The sequence below is a fragment of the Anguilla rostrata genome, chromosome 4 (genome assembly GCF_018555375.3).
Source record: "Anguilla rostrata isolate EN2019 chromosome 4, ASM1855537v3, whole genome shotgun sequence".
NCBI lineage: Eukaryota > Metazoa > Chordata > Actinopteri > Anguilliformes > Anguillidae > Anguilla > Anguilla rostrata.
In genome coordinates, this window is record NC_057936.1 from 59,505,634 (window position 1) to 59,527,760 (window position 22,127).

At 39.0% G+C, this 22,127-nt stretch overlaps 2 protein-coding genes across 3 annotated transcripts; both read left to right on the plus strand.

The window, feature by feature from the left end:
* Positions 1 to 282: 282 nt before the first annotated feature.
* Positions 283 to 6,749, plus strand: LOC135253825 (cytochrome P450 2J2-like). 2 transcript variants are annotated; one of them, XM_064333621.1, is made up of 10 exons: positions 283 to 581; positions 1,071 to 1,230; positions 1,986 to 2,135; positions 2,308 to 2,468; positions 2,845 to 3,021; positions 3,358 to 3,499; positions 3,775 to 3,962; positions 4,231 to 4,372; positions 4,614 to 4,795; positions 6,026 to 6,749. In XM_064333621.1, the coding sequence occupies exons 1-9, from the start codon at positions 390 to 392 to the stop codon at positions 4,787 to 4,789; spliced, it is 1,488 nt and encodes a 495-aa protein (XP_064189691.1). In that variant the 5' UTR covers positions 283 to 389; the 3' UTR covers positions 4,790 to 4,795; positions 6,026 to 6,749. The 2 variants fall into 2 exon arrangements, with proteins under 2 accessions (XP_064189691.1, XP_064189692.1); XM_064333622.1 differs by lacking the exon at positions 1,071 to 1,230 and having other exon boundaries at positions 460 to 581.
* Positions 6,750 to 7,566: 817 nt separating this feature from the next.
* Positions 7,567 to 21,128, plus strand: LOC135254154 (uncharacterized). Its single transcript, XM_064334133.1, has 18 exons — positions 7,567 to 8,167; positions 8,804 to 8,963; positions 10,360 to 10,509; positions 10,685 to 10,845; positions 11,421 to 11,597; positions 12,081 to 12,222; positions 12,500 to 12,687; positions 12,949 to 13,090; positions 13,265 to 13,437; positions 16,062 to 16,304; positions 16,509 to 16,668; positions 17,137 to 17,286; positions 17,463 to 17,623; positions 18,198 to 18,374; positions 18,914 to 19,055; positions 19,336 to 19,523; positions 19,792 to 19,933; positions 20,175 to 21,128. Exons 1-18 carry the CDS (start codon positions 7,967 to 7,969, stop codon positions 20,348 to 20,350), a joined length of 3,033 nt encoding a protein of 1,010 aa, XP_064190203.1. The 5' UTR covers positions 7,567 to 7,966; the 3' UTR covers positions 20,351 to 21,128.
* The last annotated feature ends 999 nt before the right edge of the window (positions 21,129 to 22,127 follow it).

Consider the following 22,127-nt stretch of genomic DNA (forward strand, 5'->3'; position numbering starts at 1 on the left):
GGGGGTTTTTGCAGATTATGCAAGTTTAAATCATGTTGGGTCATGTGTGCTAGATAAAAAGATAACTTCCTACTCATAAAAGAGATAAAATGCAAACACTGTGCCATTCTTCATGTGCCAAACAGAATAGTTTAGCCAAATGTACAAATCCAAATTTAATTTAATCCCTGTCACTCTTTCTCTCTATAAAATATATCAATTATTTACGAATTATGGTTTCATGACTCGTTTCTCTGTGTACTTACTCTTTTTGGGCGGAGCACAATTTCTGAAAGACCTGCGTAAATAAAACACTATTGCACCTTGGACAGCCAGGTTGTTAACAGGCGTGTGTAAGTTTTACATTCCCACCAGCAAAACGTGTACTGAAATAACCCGCTCGACCCACAATGACCGCTCTGTCTTTTTTGGATTTCGTCCACGCCAGGTTTTGTTTCATTTTTCTTGCTGTGTTTTTCACTCTTATCTACATTCTAAAACGCAAACCTCCGAAACATTTCCCACCAGGACCATGGTCATTGCCATTTGTCGGTGATCTCCTTCGTGTTGACCCTACAAGAATCCATTTTCAGTTGGCAAAGGTCAGTTTTGCGAATTGCATTGTGGAAATTTTCTATAGAATTGGGTTTCATGAACGAATTCTCACTGATTGAGAAGGGGAATTCGAGAATAGGGTTGCTGTTCTGTTATCATGCATTTTCAGTTATTTTTCAATAATAATATATTTGCCTGTGCAGTCAGTTTCATTAACCCAAAAATATGGCTGAGGTTCGCTTCAGTTTTCAGTTTAACGGATTTCTATGCTTGCTGGCCAGGCACTCGTCACGATCTCTGGTCGCGATAAGAAGACATTTAGGATGACGCTTCCGGCGTTGCTTGTGTCGGAAATGCTGCACGGGGTTGCAGCGATAGATTAGCTTGCAGTCACATCTGTCCAGAATGTAAACACAGTTTGAACTTGATGTGACATAAACTCTTATTTATGTGTGTATCTGTGTCATTTGCAGTTTCTAAGTGATGACTTCTGAAGAAATAAATAATAATAATAAATTATTATTGTTTTTCCCTAGTTTGCCGAGAAATACGGTGGCATTTATAGCATTCATTTGGGATTAAGGATGGTTGTCATAAGTGATCTCAAGCATTTCAAAGAGGCCTTAATTCAACATGGGGAAAATTTTGCGGATCGGCCCTCAATCCCATTGTTCGAAGATGTCTTCCATAACAACGGTACTGCAACTAATCTTTTTCTCTTATTTTGAGACATTTAAGCAGCTATTTTCTTGAATTCTTTGGCATGGTGAACTGAATGTAAAATCTATTTTGTTAATCATATTTTCATTTCTTAAATTGTGCAAATAAAGTAAAATTAGTGTCCTGGCTAAATAAATGTAGTGTCCTAGCTAAATTCCCAATCTGGCTCTCTCCAACTTGCCACCTAATCATCCCCTGATTTAATTGGCTAAAAAAAAAGAAAATGTTCTCTTCCACTCCACCTTAGCTAATGTGTGGTGAGCGTTCTGGTGCAAAATGGCTGCCGTGCATCACCCAGGTGGGTGCTACACATTGGTCATGGGTGAGGGGAGTTCCCACTCATCACTGTAAAGCAATTTGATCGTTCGGAAAAATGCTATATAAATGCAATGATTCATTCATTCAAAATTAAACTAAATCATGCTATGGCTGATTGTGCATACGTGTACAAGACTCCTAGTCAGTGGTCAGTATTGGTCAGAATTCAATTCCTGACTCACATCCTGAGGCTCATCACTGAACTGACAGCCAGTGCTTCATATGCAGAGCCCATGTCAAGCTGGCAGACAAGCACATGCTCTTCTCTGAAGCCTGTGATGTGAGCCATTTCTTCATTTTGCCAAAAATGGGAAACTATTACCAGACTTGTGAGAATAGTTCAAAGATACATGCTTTATGTTCCCGTTCTTATAAATTCTTGAAGTTAAAGTATATTTTCTTGTAATGCCAAGGTTTGGTTTTCTCCAATGGATATGCGTGGAAACAGCAGAGGAGGTTTGCTGTCATGACGTTGAAGAACTTTGGAGTGGGCAAGAAGAGTCTTGAGCCTTCCATCCAGGCAGAAACAAAATGGCTGAGTGAGGCCTTGGGGAACGAACAAGGTAAAATCAGCAGCAATCTGAGCTGATGCTGTGGGTCTGAGCTGATCTGAATCTTAATCATGGGGAAATGGGTGACTTACTGATCTCACCACCAGAAGCTGAGATCTTCTGTCAGGATCCTAGTAAGCTCAATTTTCTTTCTGTTGATTTATTTCTTCTTTTCTGATTCTAGGCCAACCATTTGATCCACAGTTTGTTATCAACAACGCCGTCTCAAACATTATCTGTTGTCTGGTGTTTGGTGACCGGTTTGAGTACACTGACAGACAATTTCAAGATCTGCTGAGGTTATTAAATGAAGCCATCTATTTAGAAGGAAGCGGCTGGGCACAGGTATACCTCTTATTTGTAGTTATTTACATCTTTCATTTGAGAAGATGCATTTCTTGTGTTAAGATTTGCCTTCACTGGAACTAAGGCGCCTACCCCAAACCATTAAAAACTCTAGACCAAGGGGTGCCAAGATACTTTTGACCTTATTGTGTTTATACTGACAACATATGTTAAAAAATACATCTTTAGAAAACAGCTAGATATTAGTGTTTTTTCACTGAAGAATTCAAAGCAGGGTTAATCAGGTTGTAGAATTATTGTATTATTGTTACGATTGTATCTGAACCCATTTCAATCCATTCATAGCCATCCATGAAACAGCTTGGTTTATTGTGTGGACAGTGGCTCTGAGTAATTTTTTGTTTCTTTTACTTAGCTATACAATGTATTTCCTCGGATAATGCGCAGGGTACCTGGTCCCCACAGAAAGATATTTGAACATTGGGACAAGGTGATCGCCTTTGTGAGGCTGAAAATTAAGGAGCACAAGAATGACTGGGACCCATCTGCACCCAGAGACTATATTGACTGCTTCCTGGCTGAGGTGGAAAAGGTATCAACTGTAACCAATTTTATTTTTCTCCCTATTCGGGAACGGTTAAAGCTATTTTTCTGCTTAAACCTGTTGGCATGTCACATTGCTGCTGTGTCTTCCTGAATGTGGAAGAATGACTCGCTGTTGTTATTATTATTGTTGGGACTCCCAACCATTAGAATGGTCAGGATTGCTGCAGTGGAATAGAAACCACTTTTGAGTGTGCACTTCAGATAATACAAACTGGGCATGGAAGTTTAGAATGATTCAGGCTTTCACAGTAGTATCATTATTATGTATTATTTCCAGTTTTAGTTCCATGCAGTTTCAACTGATTTCATATTCTCTCCCCAGTTCAAAAATGATATGGATGCAGGGTTTAATGAAGAGAACTTGTGCTTCTGCACTTTGGATTTGTTTGTGGGTGGAACTGAGACCACATCAACAACACTGAATTGGGGCCTGTTGTTCATGATCAAATACCCTGATGTACAAGGTGGGGAGCTGACCATACCATAAACAAATATTTTATCATTTACACTCTCCATTAGTACAGACTTTTCATTTTACTTGAATCATTTGTCCTGAAATGTCTTTTAGTACAACTGAAAGCATTATCAGGAACAAAGTGAACTGTATTCATAAATGTGATCTAAATAATATTTAATAAATCGATTATGGAACAATATTATACCAATCGGCATTACTGTAGCGATGCGACCCAATCACTTGTATATGTGACAGTTGTAGCTGTGCTGTATTTATGTTTAGAAAAGGTGCAGGCAGAAATAGACCATGTGATTGGGCAGTCACGTCTGCCCTCCATGGCAGACAGACCCAATATGCCCTACACTGATGCTGTGATCCATGAGATTCAGAGGATGGGAAACATTTTACCCCTGAATGTGGCCCGTATGACTGTCAAAGACACACAAATGGGAGAATACATCATACCAAAGGTAAGACGTCTGTACTGTATTTACAAAATTCATGTGCTTTAAGACTCTGCCATTCCTGTGGATTGTTACAGCATGCTGCTGTTCAGCATATTGTATTTTTTAAAATTGTTTGACACTTTCTTTCAAGATGATTTATTGTATTAATCAGTAAGAATCATAGCAACACTTATTTGGAAAGGGGGAGACATAGCAGTCAGACCCTCATAGGGGACTGTAGTCAGAATGCAGATTGGCAGGGATTGATGTTGTAACTGACCTTCTGCTCTAGGGTACAATGGTGCTCGCAATGTTAACGACTGTGCTCTTTGATGAGAGTGAGTGGGAGACTCCACACACCTTTAATCCAGGACATTTCCTGGATGCCGAAGGGAACTTCAGAAGACGAGATGCCTTCATGCCATTTTCAGCAGGTGCAATCCTTTCTGCTGTGTACTTATAGCCAGTTACAATTTACCAATAATATGTTTTTGCTGTTGCTCAAAATGTGATTGAAAGACTGCAGACAGTGTTTTATTTTGGTAAATGTTCACCAATGTAGTCATAAATGCATTCTCATTTTCTAATTCTGAAGTAATCATCAGTGAAAGTGGTATTTAAGTGTGAGCATGCAATTCTCAAATGCATCTTTGCACGTGTTTTTGGTTCTCTTAGGTAAGAGGGTGTGTCTGGGGGAGCAGCTGGCTCGGATGGAGCTGTTCCTCTTCTTCACCTCTCTCCTCCAGAGGTTCACCTTCTCTCCTCCCCCTGGAGTGGAGCCTAGCCTGGAGTACAGAATGGGAGTCACACACTGCCCCAAACCTTACAAGCTCTGTGTTGTCCCCCGCTGAGCACAGGTTTGTATATCTTACACAAACAAATTCTGATTTAACAGGAAAATTCAATTCAATTCAATCTCATTTGTATAGCGCTTTTTACAGAGAACTGTCAAAAAGATGCTTTACAGAGTAGCAAGGCAAGTGACAGAGCGAAAAGAGCAAAGAGAGCAAACACCAGACCTGAACTCCCAAATAGCAAGTACATAAGGTTAAAACTCCCAGTGGGGAGAAAACCCTCAAATTGATATATTTTCTCTAATTCCTGTTGTTTTACTACAAAAGAAAGTCAAGAAATCATTACTGCTACAAGAAGCTGGTATTTGAGGTTTAGTTGCTGCATGATTATTAGTTAAATCAGCAACTGATTTGAACAGGAACTGGGGATTATTCAGATTTTCTTGTATAAGCTTTGAAAAGTAAGTAGAGCTTGCATTTGAGAGGGAATGCTTATTGGCAGAAATACTCTCTTATTATAGTATTGCTTAAACACGCCCATTTCATTCAAAATTTTATTCAAAATTCAAATTCACATATACAGTATCTTTATTTTATGCATGTTATCATACTGGATTGAATGACACCCTTTTGGGGAGGATAAAGTCTCTCTGGCCTTATACATTAAATAACATTTCTTTAGTAGAAAATAAAAGCTTTTGATCAAAAAATAGATAAAAATATTTAAAAATATTTGGTAGATATTTGAAATTATTAATAGCCTGTTCATCCTCTTTAAAGGCTCTTTGACGCTCCCTCTGTGCTCCGTGTATGGAATGTTGCCGAGCCTGCCCGGTGGGCTCGCTGGGCCTCCTATTTCATCCAATTTCTTTTTAAGGGGAGGTTAGACTACGTACAACCAAGCATTTTATTTTTTCATCACTCCCACCCCAAATTCTAATTGTCGCAGTTCTTGAATTTTAGTGGGAACAGAAGCCAGAACGTATTTTCCAGGAGCTACCTAGGTTCCACAATTGTTCTGGGTATAGATGTGCAATGGAAAATGCTTGTGCTCCTGCCTTCACCAAAAGCATATTTTTGTAGATCTGCACTACATGGTCACAAGTTTTACATTCAACATCTCATCCAAATTTATGGGCATTAAGGGTTGATCCACCCTTTTCTGCTTGAACAACCTCCGCTCTTCTGGGAAGGCTTTTACTAGATGTTTGTACATTTAAGTGTGTGTGATTGTTGCACATGGGAATCACACACAGACGATTGCAGAGATGTCATGTTTTCGGCTATTTTTAGAGTGATCCACATCGCAGAGGACGCAACAGGGATCATGAAGTACTGCTGTATGAAGCCTTTGAGGTTTAGAAAATTTACACATTTCCCCCAGGGAATTAATTAAGAGTCATGTGATTGTTGTGTTTATCCTAAAGTGAGCGGCTTATTTGCTATATTGTTGTTTTTCATGGCCTACAGTGTGTTAACATGAGTATTTATCTTTCTGCAAGCCACATATACTGTGACACACTAATTAGGCAATACATGTCATGCCTTGGGTTTTGCTCTTTCTGAACATCCTGATATTATGCAGGAGCTGCATACGTTTATTGTGTATTTCCTAGTATGTATCATGTTGTCTCAATTGCCTTTGATTGTGAATTGTTGAATAACCCTTCCCCATGTTCAGCTTGTGAACCATGTACAGTATGTTCCCTACAAAATCAGTTCAGAGGTGTGTGATGATACAGCACAAAAGAAGGCGAACATGCCAAGATTTTAAAATCTCACTGACTAAATTAACTCACTTTAAACATGATTTCTGTAAAAAAAAAAAAAGTCATTTGGTCCTTCATTTAAAGACGTGTATGGATATATAGACTGTCAGAATATACGAATACTTTCTCTTGAGCCATTCTTTGTTTACACCCTGTTGAAGACCCTGCAAGGTCGAAACCGGTCAGTTTATTAATTTAATATCTGGAGATATGCTGCCACAATAAAGGGTTTTCAAAAAAATTTCCTTTCACGTATGTGTGCCTGAAGTTTCAATTTAGTCAAATTTTTTTATATCTTTCTTCAACTACTACTCCTGTAAACTCTGTAAAGCACCCTGTCTTCAAGTGCACCTTCATTTTCATTACCTGGAATCAACCTGAAATACCATTAGGCAGCACTCTATTTCTCTTCTTTTCTAGTCCACAATAAAGATATGCTTAATTTTCCCCCCCTGAAATCTAATTGATTAATCTGAATGGTATAAATGCTCAGTGTGGGAAACAATGAGGTGCTTGGCATGTTAACAGAACTTGCAAAATCTCTTAACTTAGCTATTTCTTAAACAGCTCATCATTTTAAGAGTACCTGAGGAATTTGTACATGTGGGTTTAAATTAATAATTTGAGGAAGACTAGGAGGTGGTTGTTGGGTAGAATTCTATATTCTATATTTTTGTTATATTTCCTGTTGCTGCAGGCAGCAGTGTGCTAACTGGTGGTCCCTGTTGGTCCTAACCAATTTTAATAGATGTTTATTAAGTCCAAAGTTGAAGTAGGCAAACAAATAAGAACTTTATCCAGCATCCTTGTTGTCTAGATTTCTAGACCAACACCTGGCTGAGTCAAGAATTATTTTATTTTATTGGTTCACACAATCACAATTACCCCACCCCTGTTTCACAATCACAATATATGTTTTGGCACGCTTATGATTGATTTTCAGTTAATAACTAACTGTATTATCAGTAAGGTGATTGCTTAATGCCTACAGTGCCCCATGAGGATTTAGATGGTAGTGCAAGTAAAATCATACCGGGTCATTTGACCTGTGGATTAACTGGACTCCTTACTCATAAAAGACATGTAGTAAACGTTTCATTAGAGATTCAAAATGCAAACGTGACATTGTTCCTTAGCCGAAGAGCCTAAGAGAATATGCTTAGCCAAATGTAGCTGACAAATCCAGATTTAGTTTAGTATCTCGGTTCCTTTCTCTATAAATCATATCAATTCTTTACCATGACAGGCAAAATTCAGGTCTTAGGAGAGGACGTAACGAGTGTTCTCCTAACATGGAGAACAAAGATACGTTCCTGTGTGTTTGTGCTCTGTGGGCGGAGCAGGAATTCCGAAAGCCCGGAACGAAGAAAACGCCACAAAACCTTTGATAGACAGTCTGCGACAGGTGTGTTTGTTCAAGTTAAAGTTACTTCGTGTTGTGCTTTGGGTAGGCTATTTATGCACGATGGCCGCAATTTCGGTACTCTTTTTTTTGGATTTTGTTCAAACCAAGTTTTGTTTAATTTTTTCCGCTGTGTTTTTGACTCTAACCTACATTTTAAAATATAAATCTCCGAAAAACTTCCCACCAGGACCATGGGCATTGCCGTTTATCGGTGACCTCCTTCGTATTGAGCCTACAAAAATTCATTTTCAGTTGGCAAAGGTACGTTTTGCTAATACATTTGCTTGTCTACATTTTGGCTGTCAAGTTTTTATTTTTAATCCGTTCATGTACGTTTTACCTCCTTTTTGATAATTTGATATCAATGCCTGACGTATTCTGAAAAATGGCAAACATACAATGTCGTCTTTTCATTATGAGGACCACAGTCGAAATAAGTTTATGCTGGTCAGTAGCGGTTTTACAGTATGTTTGAAGTTGATCAAATATATAAATGTATGAGCTTAAATAAATCAAAGCATGCAAAAAGTACAATCCGTATAAGCAAGAGGACATTGGCCGACTTTTTATTGTTTTGGCTCTGTACTTCAGCACAGTTCAGATGAATTGATGAATATTAAGTTAAAATACAGGCTGTCAGCTTTAATTTGAGGATATTCACATCCATATCGGTTGTACCGTGCAGGAATTATAACCCTTTTTATACATAGTATCACCATTTTAGGAGACCAAACATGAAAGATATACACCTTTGACAAATACTTGTTTCTTACAGGCAAAATATGGAATTTAGGCTTGAATTAGATGTGTCGAAAACTTTCATGTATGGTCTGTACCATTTTGTAGTGGTAGCTGATGATTTATGAGAAAGAATAACTTCAAATTATTTCCCCCTAGTTTGCTGAGCAATATGGTGACGTTTTTAGTATCCATTTGGGAACTAAGATTGTTGTCCTAAATGGCCTGAAACGATTCAAGGAGGCCTTTATTCAACATGGTGAAAATTTTGTGGATCGGCCCTCATTCCCATTGGCTGAAGACATCGTCCATAACAATGGTAATGTAACCGATCTTGGTTTTTTTATTTTAAATTTTGAGCCATTTATGTAGCTATTTTTATGAATTCATGAATTCCGTATGGGGAACTGAATATAAAATATTTTAATCATTATTTGCTTTCTATGTGCAGAATGTAGCCATGATAGTACAATGTTTCATCAAATTAATCATTAAGAGTTTTAAAAATGTTTTGTAATGTCATTCTTGACATTCTAGGCAGAATTACTGTTAGTTGCTTTGTGTTTATCTGCTAGCAAGTACAGTATTGAAGCCCAGTGCTCACTGTACCATCTCCCAGTTTTTCCAACCTCCTTTCTTATTGTATTCACTTGCTGCCATAATGCCACCAATGCAGCATAATCTTGATTTTGCAGGGTGCCCACCTGTAGGCAATGTCCAATTCCCACCCTAATTTGGAATGTCCAGTTGGCTGTGTTCAAATCAGTGCCCTATCTACTGCGTCCTGCCTCCTGTGTACTGTGTACTATTTCCTGCAATGTCGTAAAATGTTTCACCTTTGTGTCATTGTTGTTATTGAAGGAAAACATCAGCGAAGTTGCTCGTCATAATTATGGGACAAAAATGTTTGTTTACTTCCTGAAAAGTATTATCCTGAATGTATTCAGCGAAAGCCTGGATTATTTGAAGTACAGTACATTTAGAGAATATTTTGCCGACGAACATACTCAATGGTATTGAAGGCCTGAGCCTGTTTTGCTATTTGATCCCACATTTGTGGGCAATTCCCATGGCCAATTCAGAAGAGTACAGTAGATCTGTGGTACTCTGTAACACGTGTCTTCGCCTGCTTGTTTCTGTTCGACACTGAAGCCTGCAGCAAAACTAAAGCTGAGTCAGAGAAAGACATCTGATTTGCTCCTGACAATTCAATTTTGTCCCCTGTTAGGGGACACAAGTATCTGATCTTTATCTCAAGAACCATATATTCTGCTGTGCATTCTACTAGACGCAGCCTGGATTCAATCCGAGATGGTGGGGAACATCCATGCACCACACTGTGGAGCTTTAAATCTGAATCGTCCATGCAGAAGCCCTACTCTGTCTTTTTACCCTGTAGTACTGGTTGAGCTGTAAGCGATGCTATGACCAATTACGCACAAAGGCATCACTGCACTGACAGCCAGTGCTTCAGCTGGGCATACCAGCCAAGTGCCCATATCAAGCTGGCAGACGAGCACATGCTCTTCCCTGAGGCCTGTGATGTGAGCCGTTTTATCATTTTGCCAAAAACTGGAAACTCTTAGCAGACAGTTAAGAGACACATTTTGTGCAACGACTGTACTTTATTATTATTATTATTTTTTTTTTACTAAGATTTGTGTTGCTGTTCTCATAAATTCTTAAGGCAGATTTTCTTGTCTTGTAATGCTAAGGTTTGGTTACCTCCAATGGCTACGCGTGGAAGCAGCAGAGGAGGTTTGCTCTCATGACGTTGAAGAACTTTGGATTGGGCAAGAAGAGTCTTGAGCCTTCCATCCAGGCAGAAACAAAATGGCTGAGTGAGGCCTTGGGGAACGAACAAGGTAAAATCAGCAGCAATCTGAGCTGATGCTGTGGGTCTGAGCTGATGTTTTGAATCTTAATCATGGGGGAATGATTGACTCACTGATCTCACCACCAGAAGCTGAGATCTTCTTTTAGGATCCTAGTAAGCTCAATTTCTTGTTTATTTGTTTCTTTCTTGTTTTCTGATTCTAGGCCAACCATTTGATCCACAGTTTGTTATCAACAACGCCGTCTCAAACGTTATCTGTTGTCTGGTATTTGGTGATCGGTTTGAGTACACTGACAGACAATTTCAAGATCTGCTGAGGTTAATAAATGAAACCATGTATTTAGAAGGAAGCGGTTGGGCACAGGTATACTGTTTGTAGTTATTTACATCTTTAATTTGAGCAGATGTATTTCTTGGGGCAGCACTTGCACAGTAGTGGTGGTAGCAGCAGTAAACCCAAGCTTATTTCAGTTAAGATTTCCTATGTGGATTTGAAAAACTGACAGTTTTATTGACGTGTAAATGCATAATATGTATAATTTAGCCTTAGCCTTCGGCATCACCCTCACAGGATATGAAACACAAAAAGTTTAACATTGAGGGTGCTTGCCTAGTAGCATGCCCGGGTTGGGGGGTACAGAAGTAACCACTTTAGAGAAATCAGTTGCAGACCAAGGACAATAAGTGGCATTTCAGTATATTGAACAACGCTATTGACTGTCTAATGCAAAAAATGCATCTTTAGATAACAGAAAGGTTAGTATTTGTCACTGGAAAATTCTAAGTAGAGGAGACCAGGCTGTAGAAATAATCGGTATTGTTACTTATCATATTTTATTATTGTATCTGAACCCCTTTCAGTCAATTTATAGTCTGTGAAATAGCTTTATTTATTGCATGGACAATGTCTTTGAGTCATTTTCAGTTTCTTTTCCTTAGCTATACAACGCATTTCCTCGGATAATGCGCAGGGTACCTGGTCCCCACAGAAAGATATTTGAACATTGGGACAAAATAATCGCCTTTGCGAGGCTGAAAATTAAGGAGCACAAGAATGACTGGGACCCATCAGCACCCAGAGACTATATTGACTGCTTCCTGGCTGAGATGGAAAAGGTATCGACTGTAATTTTCAGCCGTGTTTTTATCTGTCTCTCAATTGGCAACGCTGAAAGCATTTTTATGCTTAAACATATTTGTTGGAATGGCCCATCACTGCAGTGTCTTCCTGAATTTGGAAGGGTGTGTTTCACGCACAGTTGAGGCCCGGTACCCACCGGTCAAAGCCCTCCCTCCCAGATTGGCACTGTGTGTACCTTCGCTGTGTTTTTTTGTTTGGACTCCCAACCACTGGCAAGATCAGTGTTCGGTTCATGAACCAAGATTGGGGTTTGGTTCATGAACCAAGATCGGAGTTTGGTTCAGGACCTTATGGTGCATCACTGCAGTGTCTGTAATAGAAACCCCTTTCGGTTGTGTACTTCAGATATACAACCTTGCAGAAAAGTTTAGAATGATTCAGGCTTTCACTGTAGTATTATGCATTATTTCCAGTTTTAGTTCCATGCAACTTCAACTGATTTCATATTTTCTCCCCAGTGTAAAAATGATGTGGATGCAGGGTTTAATGAAGAGAACTTGTGTTTCTGCACTTTGGATTTGTTTGTGGCTGGAACTGAGACCACATCAACAACACTGAATTGGGGCCTGTTGTTCATGATCAAATACCCTGATGTACAAGGTGGGGAGCTGACCATACCATAAACAAATATTTTATCATTTACACTCTCCATTAGTACAAACTTTTCATTTTTCTTTAATCTTTCTGACTGAAATGTATCTTTTAGTACAACTGAAATCATTCTCAGGAAGAAAGTGAACTATATTCATAAATTTGATCTAAATAATATTTAATAAATCGACTATGGAACAATATTATACCAATCGGCATAACTGTAGCGATGCGACCCAATCACTTGTATATGTGACAGTTGTAGCTGTGCTGTATTTATGTTTAGAAAAGGTGCAGGCAGAAATAGACCATGTGATTGGGCAGTCACGGCTGCCCTCCGTGGCAGACAGACCCAACATGCCCTACACTGATGCTGTGATCCATGAGATTCAGAGGATGGGAAACATTTTACCCCTGAATCTGGCTCGTATGGCCACCAAAGACACACAAATGGGAGAATACATCATACCAAAGGTAAGACGACTGTACTGTATTTACAAAATTCATGTGCTTTAAGACTCTGCCATTCCTGTGGATTGTTACAGCATGCTGCTGTTTAGGATATTGTATATGTGATTGTTTTACACTTTCATCTAAGGTGATCTTTTAGTCAGTGAGAATCATAACAAACGGTTATGTGGAAAGGGGGAGACATGGCAGTCAGACCCTCATAGGGGACTGTAGGCAGAATTCAGATTGGCAGGGATTGATGTTGTAACTGACCTTCTGCTCTAGGGTACAATGGTGATAGCAACTTTAATGTCTGTGCTCTTTGATGAGAGTGAGTGGGAGACTCCACACACCTTTAATCCAGGACATTTCCTGGATGCCGAAGGGAACTTCAGAAGACGAGATGCCTTCATGCCATTTTCAGCAGGTGCAATCCTTTCTGCTGTGCTGTTCTTGCCAGTTACCACTTATTAGTAGTACCTTTTTTGCTGTTGCTTTATTTTGGCAAATGTTCATCGTTGTAGTCATACAGGCATTCTCATAATTTTCTGAAGAAATCATCAATGAAAGTGGTATTTAAACGTGTTTTTGGTTTTCTTAGGTAAGAGGGTGTGTCTGGGGGAGCAGCTGGCTCGGATGGAGCTGTTCCTCTTCTTCACCTCTCTCCTCCAGAGGTTCACCTTCTCTCCTCCCCCTGGAGTGGAGCCTAGCCTGGAGTACAGAATGGGAGTCACACACTGCCCCAAACCTTACAAGCTCTGTGTTGTCCCCCGCTGAGCACAGGTTTGTATAACCCACACAATGACATTTAGAATTAACAGGAACATGAAGCTATGTTAAGATCTTGCATTGGCAAACATAAGTTCCTCACAAATACAGTGATATCTTTAAAGGTTTTGTGTGTTAAAAATGTTTAATCACAAGCTAAAGATATAGAGTTCCAAATGGAAAAATTGATTGAGCAGTTAAGGGACTGCTTAAAAACTCTAAATTTTCATAAAAAAATTTATTTCGAAATCTGAATATTTTTTGCACGTATTGTTAGTATTATATGCTTATTACGCGGCTTTGTTGAATGCTCGATTCTGATTCTTCCAAATATGTCTTATGGAGCTCTGGGTAACAGACCGCTTTAACTTACAGTAGAACACATTATATAATCACTCCACAGAAAGATGTCATAAGACTTACCTCGTATCTTACTCCATAAATCCCAGTAACCAATACTCCCTCATAGGCCTATATTATCTAGAAGAACACAATGGAAAATTTGTTTCATATTAATTTCAATTTATTTGGACTAATAAAATCACTTTAAATCAATATTTTGTCAAATTGTTGATTGATTTTTTTTGTAAGGTAATTAGCCATGTAATAAGCAGGAAAGCATAGCTTGCTTTGTATACATTGAAAATATATAGTTCACGTGGCCTTATCTTGAAGACAAGGCACAACTGCTTTGGTGAATGGATGTGTGTACAAACAAAATTTGCCATACTTATGTTCTCACATTAATGAATGTATTTATAGATATGTAATATTAGCAACAAATATACTAAATGTGTGTGATTCTTGTACAAGACAATCACATACAGGCGATTGCAGAGATGTTGAATCCCCTGTTTCCGGTTATTTTAGAGTGCTCCACATCACAGAGGAAGCAACAGGGATCATAACACATGGAAGTAGGAAGTCTTTGGGATTTAGAAAATAATCAAACTTCCCCCGGGGAATGGATTAAGAGTAATATGCCTATTATGCGTATTCTTAAATAATACGTTTTTATCTTTCTGTATTTATCTTTGTTTATTTCCTGTATCATGTTGTCTCGATTTCCTTTGATTATGAATTGTTTAAACCTTCCTCATGTTCAGCTCGTGATCCATGTACAGTATATTCCCAACAAAATCAATTTTAACAAGTTGTTAATGTTTCTTAATTAGGTGCTTTTCATGTTTTAGAGGGAATATTTAATGCTTAAACCACATTAGGTCAGAAATAGCTACGCATGCCATGAAGAATACAATTCCAACGTCCTTTTGTGCTTACTGTGATAAATCGCAGGCCAGCAATTACAAATAATATGTCAGTTAACGACTTTTGTGTTCATGACAGTACTGAGTTCAGTATTTTCCTGCGTGTTTGTTCTGTATGGGTGGAGCAACAATTCTGCAAGCTCTGCTTGAAAGAAACACCAATAAACATTGACCAGCCAAGCTGCGAACAGGCGTGGTTGTTATTCAAGTTCACATTAAATTACTTCATCGTCTGCTTGTGCTTTGGGTATTGAGGTACAATGGTTTCCATTTCTGCGATCTCTCTTTTGGATTTGATCCACACCAAGTTTTGTTTGGTTTTTATCGCTGTGTTTTTGAGTCTTGCCTACATTTTAAAATTTAAATCTCCGAAAAACTTCCCACCGCGACCATGGTCATTACCATTTGTCGGTGATCTCCTTCGTCTTAAACCTACAATAATTCATTTTCAGTTGAGAAAGGTAAGTTTTGCTAATAATTATCTAAATATAAACAGTCTCCCAACAACAACAAAAAACCCTGATATATATAACCTTTTTAAGTGTCAAAATTGTTTCACACGTGCTCAACCAGCGAACGTTTTCGTGGTGTACAAGTCGTGAATCCCTGATGTTCAGGCCAGAGATCTTCATTCCTGGTCCTGGTGGGCTACAGGGTCTGCCCTTTGTTGTTACTCGGCACTTAACCAATTAAAAGCAGTTGATTACAGTTAACTCGCCTCACTAGGTTTATTGGGTATACAACAGAAACCAGCAGACTCATCCTGCCAGGAGCAGGAATTTAGATCACTGGTCGAGGCGTTGAAAACCCGGCTACATCTGGTTGAAAAGTTAAAAGTTTCTAGCCCAGTGGTCCTCAGATTCTGCTTCGATGCGGGAAACCTCAACAATTGATTGTTAAAAACGAAATTGTCAATGGACTGCTACTTTAATTTTTTATAATCGGGGAGTTTGAAGTGGCGGATAAACTAGTGCGAACAGTCTCCATTATGTCTTTAATTTGTTTAAAATGTACTGATTTACAGCAAACACCCCAGCGATGTGTGCGCGCTGGGACGTAATTTAAAACCTGTGCGTCTTTATGTTCAATGGAAGAAGCTACTTCAAATGCAATAGCAAGTAAGACCAATCCAACCGCCGCCAGCTTTTTAAAAAGCTAGTGTTTGGGCACACTTTCGTTTTGTTGAGAGAAGAGAAAAAGGAGCTGGACAAGACTTACACAATTTGAAAGCTGTGTCACGCAAAACGCAAGTCGCCTACATAGGCGGCAGCGCCATCCAATATGAGAAATCGCATTGCCCGTTCCCACCAGGAGCTGGAGAAGAAAAAACCTGTTCACGCGGGCGAACCAGAGCACCCTTGAACAGATATCGTATCAAAGCTGGCACCCAGCTCCGATAGGGTCAAAAAGATTACCGTGGAAAACCAGGGCTTTCGTTTTCGGTCACACGTTGGAGCCGAAGTAAAACATGAGATGCATGAGAATGCATATAAGCACATGAATGCATATGCATGTGTAGGCCAGCTTTTCCTTTATGTGTTAGACTCCATGGTCTTGGAGTCACACAAGAACGGGCAGAGCTTTCTGGGTGCAGAGAAGAGCAATGTAAGCACACGACAGATAACAGATTTCCACTACATCAGGAAAAACTTATGAAACCGTTTGGCTCTAGAAAAAATCAATTGAAACAAAAATCTAGAGCACAGGTTTGAATTTGATGTAACAAAAAACTCTCTACATGTTCTTTGTTATTTTTCATTTGTAAATCATTTCTGAAAAAATAAACAACTGAAAATTATTTTCCCCTAGTTTGCTGAGCAATATGGTGACATTTTTAGTATTAATTTTGGATCGAGGATTGTTGTCCTAAATGGCCTGAAGCTATTCAAAGAAGCCTTTATTCAACATGGTGAAAATTTTGTCGATCGGCCGGCATTGCCATTGATCGATGACATCGTCCATAACAACGGTACTGTAACTGATCTTATTTTTTCCCTTTGTTTGAGATATTTAATAAGCTTTTTTCATGAATTCTTTAGCATGTGAACTGAATGAAAAATATGTTCTGTTAATCACTGTTTCATTTCTATGTGCAGAGTGTAGCCATGATATGACAATGTTTGAAATTATAATCATTAAAGAGTTTTAAAAATGTTTTGTAATGTCATTCTTGCCATTCCAGGCAGGATGACCGTTGGTGGTTTCATGTTTGCCTGCAGTACAGGACTTACGTTTAACATCCAAGTCCCAGAACCATTCCCCAGTTTTCAACCTCCTTTTTCAAAAATCTGATTTCCCTTTGGAATTGCTGTAATCCCACCCAATGCTGCCATGCAATCAGTTAACAGAGATACATTTTGGGCTGTACATGTTTTTTACTAGGCTTTGTGTTGCTGTTCTTATAGATTCTTAATGTACATTTTCTTGTTATGCCAAGGTTTGGTTGCCTCCAATGGCTACGCGTGGAAGCAGCAGAGGAGGTTTGCTCTCATGACGTTGAAGAACTTTGGATTGGGCAAGAAGAGTCTTGAGCCTTCCATCCAGGCAGAAACAAAATGCCTGAGTGAGGCCTTGGGGAACGAACAAGGTAAAATCAGCAGCAATCTGAGCTGATGCTGTGTGTCTGAGCTGATGTTTTGAATCTTAATCATGGGGGAATGGGTTCACTCACTGTTCCCACCACCAGAAGCTGAGATCTTCTGTCAGGATCCTAGTAAGCTCAATTTTCTTTCTGTTGATTTATTTTTTGTTTTCTGATCCTAGGTCAACCGTTTGATCCACAGTTTGTTATCAACAACGCCGTCTCAAACATTATCTGTTGTCTGGTGTTTGGTGACCGGTTTGAGTACACTGACAGACAATTTCAAGATCTGCTGAGGTTAATAAATGAAGCCGTCTATTTAGAAGGAAGCGGTTGGGCACAGGTATACCTCTAATTTGTAGTTATTTACATCTTTTATTTGAGCAGATGTATTTCTTGTGGCAGAACTTACTCAGTAGAAAAACTGACAGTACTGTATGTATTTTCATTGACATGTAAATGCCTAACATGTATAATTTAGTCTTAGTCTTCACCCTCACTAGATACCTTGCAACCAAATGCAAAAAGTTTAATATTGAGGATGCTTGCCTAGTAGCATGCCCAAGATGGGGGGTACAGAAGTAACCACTTTAAGGAAATTAAATTTTTTAAGTGGTTAAAGAAATTAGTTCTTTAAAGTGGCTGAGGGAAGGGAAGATAAGTTACATTTAAACATATTGAACAAAACTATTGACACCATAAGCATAACATGTAAAAATACATCTTTAGGTAATGGATATTAATATTTGTCAGTTGAAAATTCAAAGTACTGTTAATCAGGTTGTAGAAATATCCAGTACTGTTGCTTATCATATTTTATTATTGTATCTTAACCAATTTTAGTCCATTTATAGTCTCTGAAATGTGGTTATTGCATGGACAATGTCTTTGAGTCATTTTCTGTTTCTTTTCCTTAGCTATACAACATATTTCCTTGGATAATGCGCAGGGTACCTGGTCCCCACAGAAAGATATTTGAACATTGGGACAAGGTGATCGCCTTTGTGAAGCTGAAAATTAAGGAGCACAAGAATGACTGGGACCCATCAGCACCCAGAGACTATATTGACTGCTTCCTGGCTGAGGTGGAAAAGGTATCGACTGTAACCGATTTTCAGCCCTTTTTTTATTTTTCTCCTTAAAGCTATTTTTCTGCTTAAACCTATCAGTTGGCGTGTCCCATTGTTGGTCTTCCTGAATGTGGAAGAGCTCGGGCTAGCACGTGTATCCTGTGAAGCATGTGCTGCCAGTGGTCTCCACTTCTTCATGCTCTGCAGTCCATCAGCTAAGCTGTGAAAACCTGCATCGGGCGAGTGTGTTTCATGCACAGCTGGTGTAGGCGGACTGCGTAAGAGGCCCGGTACCCACCGGTCAAAGCCCTTCCTCTTAGATTGGCTTGGTGTCTCTTGGCTGTGTTGTTGTTGGGACTCCCAACCACTGGCAAGATCGGAGTTTGGTTCAGGACCTTATGGTGCATCACTGCAGTGTCTGTAATAGAAACCCCTTTCGGTTGTGTACTTCAGATATACAACCTTGCAGAAAAGTTTAGAATGATTCAGGCTTTCACTGTAGAATTATGCATTATTTCCATTAGTTCCATGCAACTTCAACTGATTTCATATTTTCTCCCCAGTGTAAAAATGATGTGGATGCAGGGTTTAATGAAGAGAACTTGTGCTTCTGCACTTTGGATTTGTTTGTGGCTGGAACTGAGACCACATCAACAACACTGAATTGGGGCCTGTTGTTCATGATCAAATACCCTGATGTACAAGGTGGGGAACTGACCATACCATAAACAAATATTTTATCATTTACACTCTCCATTAGTACAAACTTTTCATTTTACTTTAATCTTTCTGACTGAAATGTATCTTTTAGTACAACTGAAAGCATTCTCAGGAAGAACGTGAACTATATTCAGAAATTTGATCTAAATAATATTTAATAAATCGACTATGGAACAATATTATACCAATCAGCATAACTGTAACGATGCGACCCATAATCATTGGTATATGTGACAGTTGTTAGCTGTGCTGTATTTATGTTTAGAAAAGGTGCAGGCAGAAATAGACCATGTGATTGGGCAGTCACGGCTGCCCTCCATGGCAGACAGACCCAACATGCCCTACACTGATGCTGTGATCCATGAGATTCAGAGGATGGGAAACATTTTACCCCTGAATGTGGCCCGTATGGCCACCAAAGACACACAAATGGGAGAATACATCATACCAAAGGTACGGTGTCTCTACTGTATTTACAATATTCAAATGCTTTTAAGATCCTGTCATGCCTGGGGATTGTTACTGCATGTTGCTGTTTAGGATATTGTATATGTGATTGTTTTACACTTTCATCTAAGGTGATCTTATGTTTTAGTTAGTGAGAATCATAACAAACACTTATGTGGAAAGGGGGAGACATGGCAGTCAGACCCTCATAGGGGACTGTAGTCTGGAATTCAGATTGGCAGGGATTGATGTTGTAACTGACCTTCTGCTCTAGGGCACAATGGTGCTAGCAATGTTAATGTCTGTGCTCTTTGATGAGAGTGAGTGGGAGACTCCACACACCTTTAATCCAGGACATTTCCTGGATGCCGAAGGGAACTTCAGAAGACGAGATGCCTTCATGCCATTTTCAGCAGGTGCAATCCTTTCTGCTGTGTGCTTACAGCCAGTTACAATTTACCAATAATATGTTTTTGCTATTGCTCAAAATGTGATTGAAAGACTGCAGACAGTGTTTTATTTTGGTAAATGTTCACTAATGTAGTCATAAATGCATTCTCATTTTCTAATTCTGAAGTAATTATCAGTGAAAGTGGTATTTAAGTGTGAGCATGCAATTCTCAAATGCATCTCTGCATGTCTTTTTGGTTCTCTTAGGTAAGAGGGTGTGTCTGGGGGAGCAGCTGGCTCGGATGGAGCTGTTCCTCTTCTTCACCTCTCTCCTCCAGAGGTTCACCTTCTCTCCTCCCCCTGGAGTGGAGCCTAGCTTGGAGTACAAAATGGGAATCACACACTGCCCCAAACCTTACAAGCTCTGTGTTGTCCCCCGTTGAGCACAGGTTTGTATAGCATACACAAACAAATTTAGATTTAACTGGAAAATCAAGTTCCATTAAGATCTTCTATTGACAAACATAAGTTCCTCACACAAAAAAATGCAATGATAACGGTAATTCTTTTAGGAAAAAATTGGTTCATTTTTCATTCATTGGTTCATGGTTCATTTAATTGAAACCTCAAATAATGTTTTTTTCTCATACTGTATAATTCTTTATTACATGCATACTATTTTACTAGACTGAATGATACCTTTTGGAGAGGATGAATCTGTTTGGCGTTCTTAATGATTAAATCATTATTCTTTAGTATAATATAAAAGCTTTTGATAAAGAGTTTTCCCAGATACTGAAAATAGAATTATAACCTGTTCAGTCTCTAAAAAGCTGCTTCAAGCTGCATTTGCTCTTACTTCCACACAATTCACTGTTTCTTATGCTGTGGAAGTACGTTGTTCATGTGGCTTTATCTTGCTGATATGGCACTACTGCTTAGTGCGAATCTGTAAATTCTATGTTGTATACATATGTGAAATGGAATGTCATTACAAAATGATTTGTGTTTAAGCATTGGTAAGGGAATGGATATGTATACAAACAAATGTTTACGCATGTCCATATTAGTGCATGTATTTAGAATATTTTTGACTCTTTGAATGAACATTTTTCATAAACTCTTCTAGAGTTTAAATTTTGCTTTTGAAATGTTTAACAAATTTTGACCCCAGGCTCTGTAACTGTATATATATAAAAAATACAACATACAACCTTTTAATTTTTTTGCTTCCTTTTGTTTATTTCAAATAATTTTATCTGCCTGCTATCTGTCTGTCGAAGAGCAAAGTCCTACACTGACCTTGAGTTTGGCTCAACTTGTCTTTTTACTCAAATACCAGACCAACTCTGTAACTGGTGCATATGCTAATGTTGAACCTTATTTCCATTCTTGTGTCATTTCTTTTCCTGGTTTATACTGTACATTAGTAGGCGACTATTTGGTTTTATCAGGGAGAAGAATTAAATAAATATGAACAGACAATACATTAGTATATGAATTAATAAAAGGAACTGTCACTTCTATGTGCTATCCAGGCACCAGAGGAAGGCCAAAACCGCTCAGGATATCCTACAAATTTGTTCAACTCAGGCTGGATTTTCATCCATATATTTAACTCAACTTTAGCTTTTGGCTTCGTGGTGACTTGCGACATCGACTGATACAGCTGTTTGGATCAAGCGGACTTCAGACGGGAACTGGATAAAAATGTACGTGTTGTGATCTCGTTTTGATCTCGAACATCATCCGACAACCTTTTGAACGGTTGGCAACAGCATGTCGGTGGCCAGGGGATGGTTGGGCCTTCCACCTCATTCCCCTGATGACAGGCAAAGTGCGCAAAGTCCGCTATCTTGCAATGGACCGTGCCAAAACCTTAGATTATGACTGGGTGAAAGAGGCAATCCTGTTCAAACGACGACTGAAGACCCACCTCTTCAGGCTGCACCTCTCCCCATCCCTCCCTTCCCCCCTGTAAATGACTAAACTTAGGGTTGTAACTAGGCAGCTGTTTCATAGGTGACTTAGGCGCATCAACTGTCTTAACGACTACTTGTATTTTTATTTATTTTTATTTTTATTTTTCCATAGATTGCGTTGTTGCCGTTCTCGTTGTTAGTGTTAATCAGTTTAACCATCAGGGTCCAAGTTGAACTATGCGGTTCTTCCCTGCACTTGGACCGGTACTTCTCTCTAGGGGTTTCGTCATACTTGTTC

Bases quoted from the DNA above. Each gene is read 5' to 3' on its own strand.
- LOC135254154 (XM_064334133.1), top strand. From the start codon at position 7,967: ATGGCCGCAATTTCGGTACTCTTTTTTTTGGATTTTGTTCAAACCAAG. The intron at 18,375-18,913 runs GTATCGACTGTA...TTTTCTCCCCAG, and splicing joins TCCTGGCTGAGGTGGAAAAG to TGTAAAAATGATGTGGATGC. The intron at 19,524-19,791 runs GTACGGTGTCTC...CTTCTGCTCTAG, and splicing joins GAGAATACATCATACCAAAG to GGCACAATGGTGCTAGCAAT.
- LOC135253825 (XM_064333621.1), top strand. From the start codon at position 390: ATGACCGCTCTGTCTTTTTTGGATTTCGTCCACGCCAGGTTTTGTTTC. The intron at 2,136-2,307 runs GTAAAATCAGCA...TTCTGATTCTAG, and splicing joins GGCCTTGGGGAACGAACAAG to GCCAACCATTTGATCCACAG. The intron at 4,373-4,613 runs GTGCAATCCTTT...TGGTTCTCTTAG, and splicing joins CTTCATGCCATTTTCAGCAG to GTAAGAGGGTGTGTCTGGGG.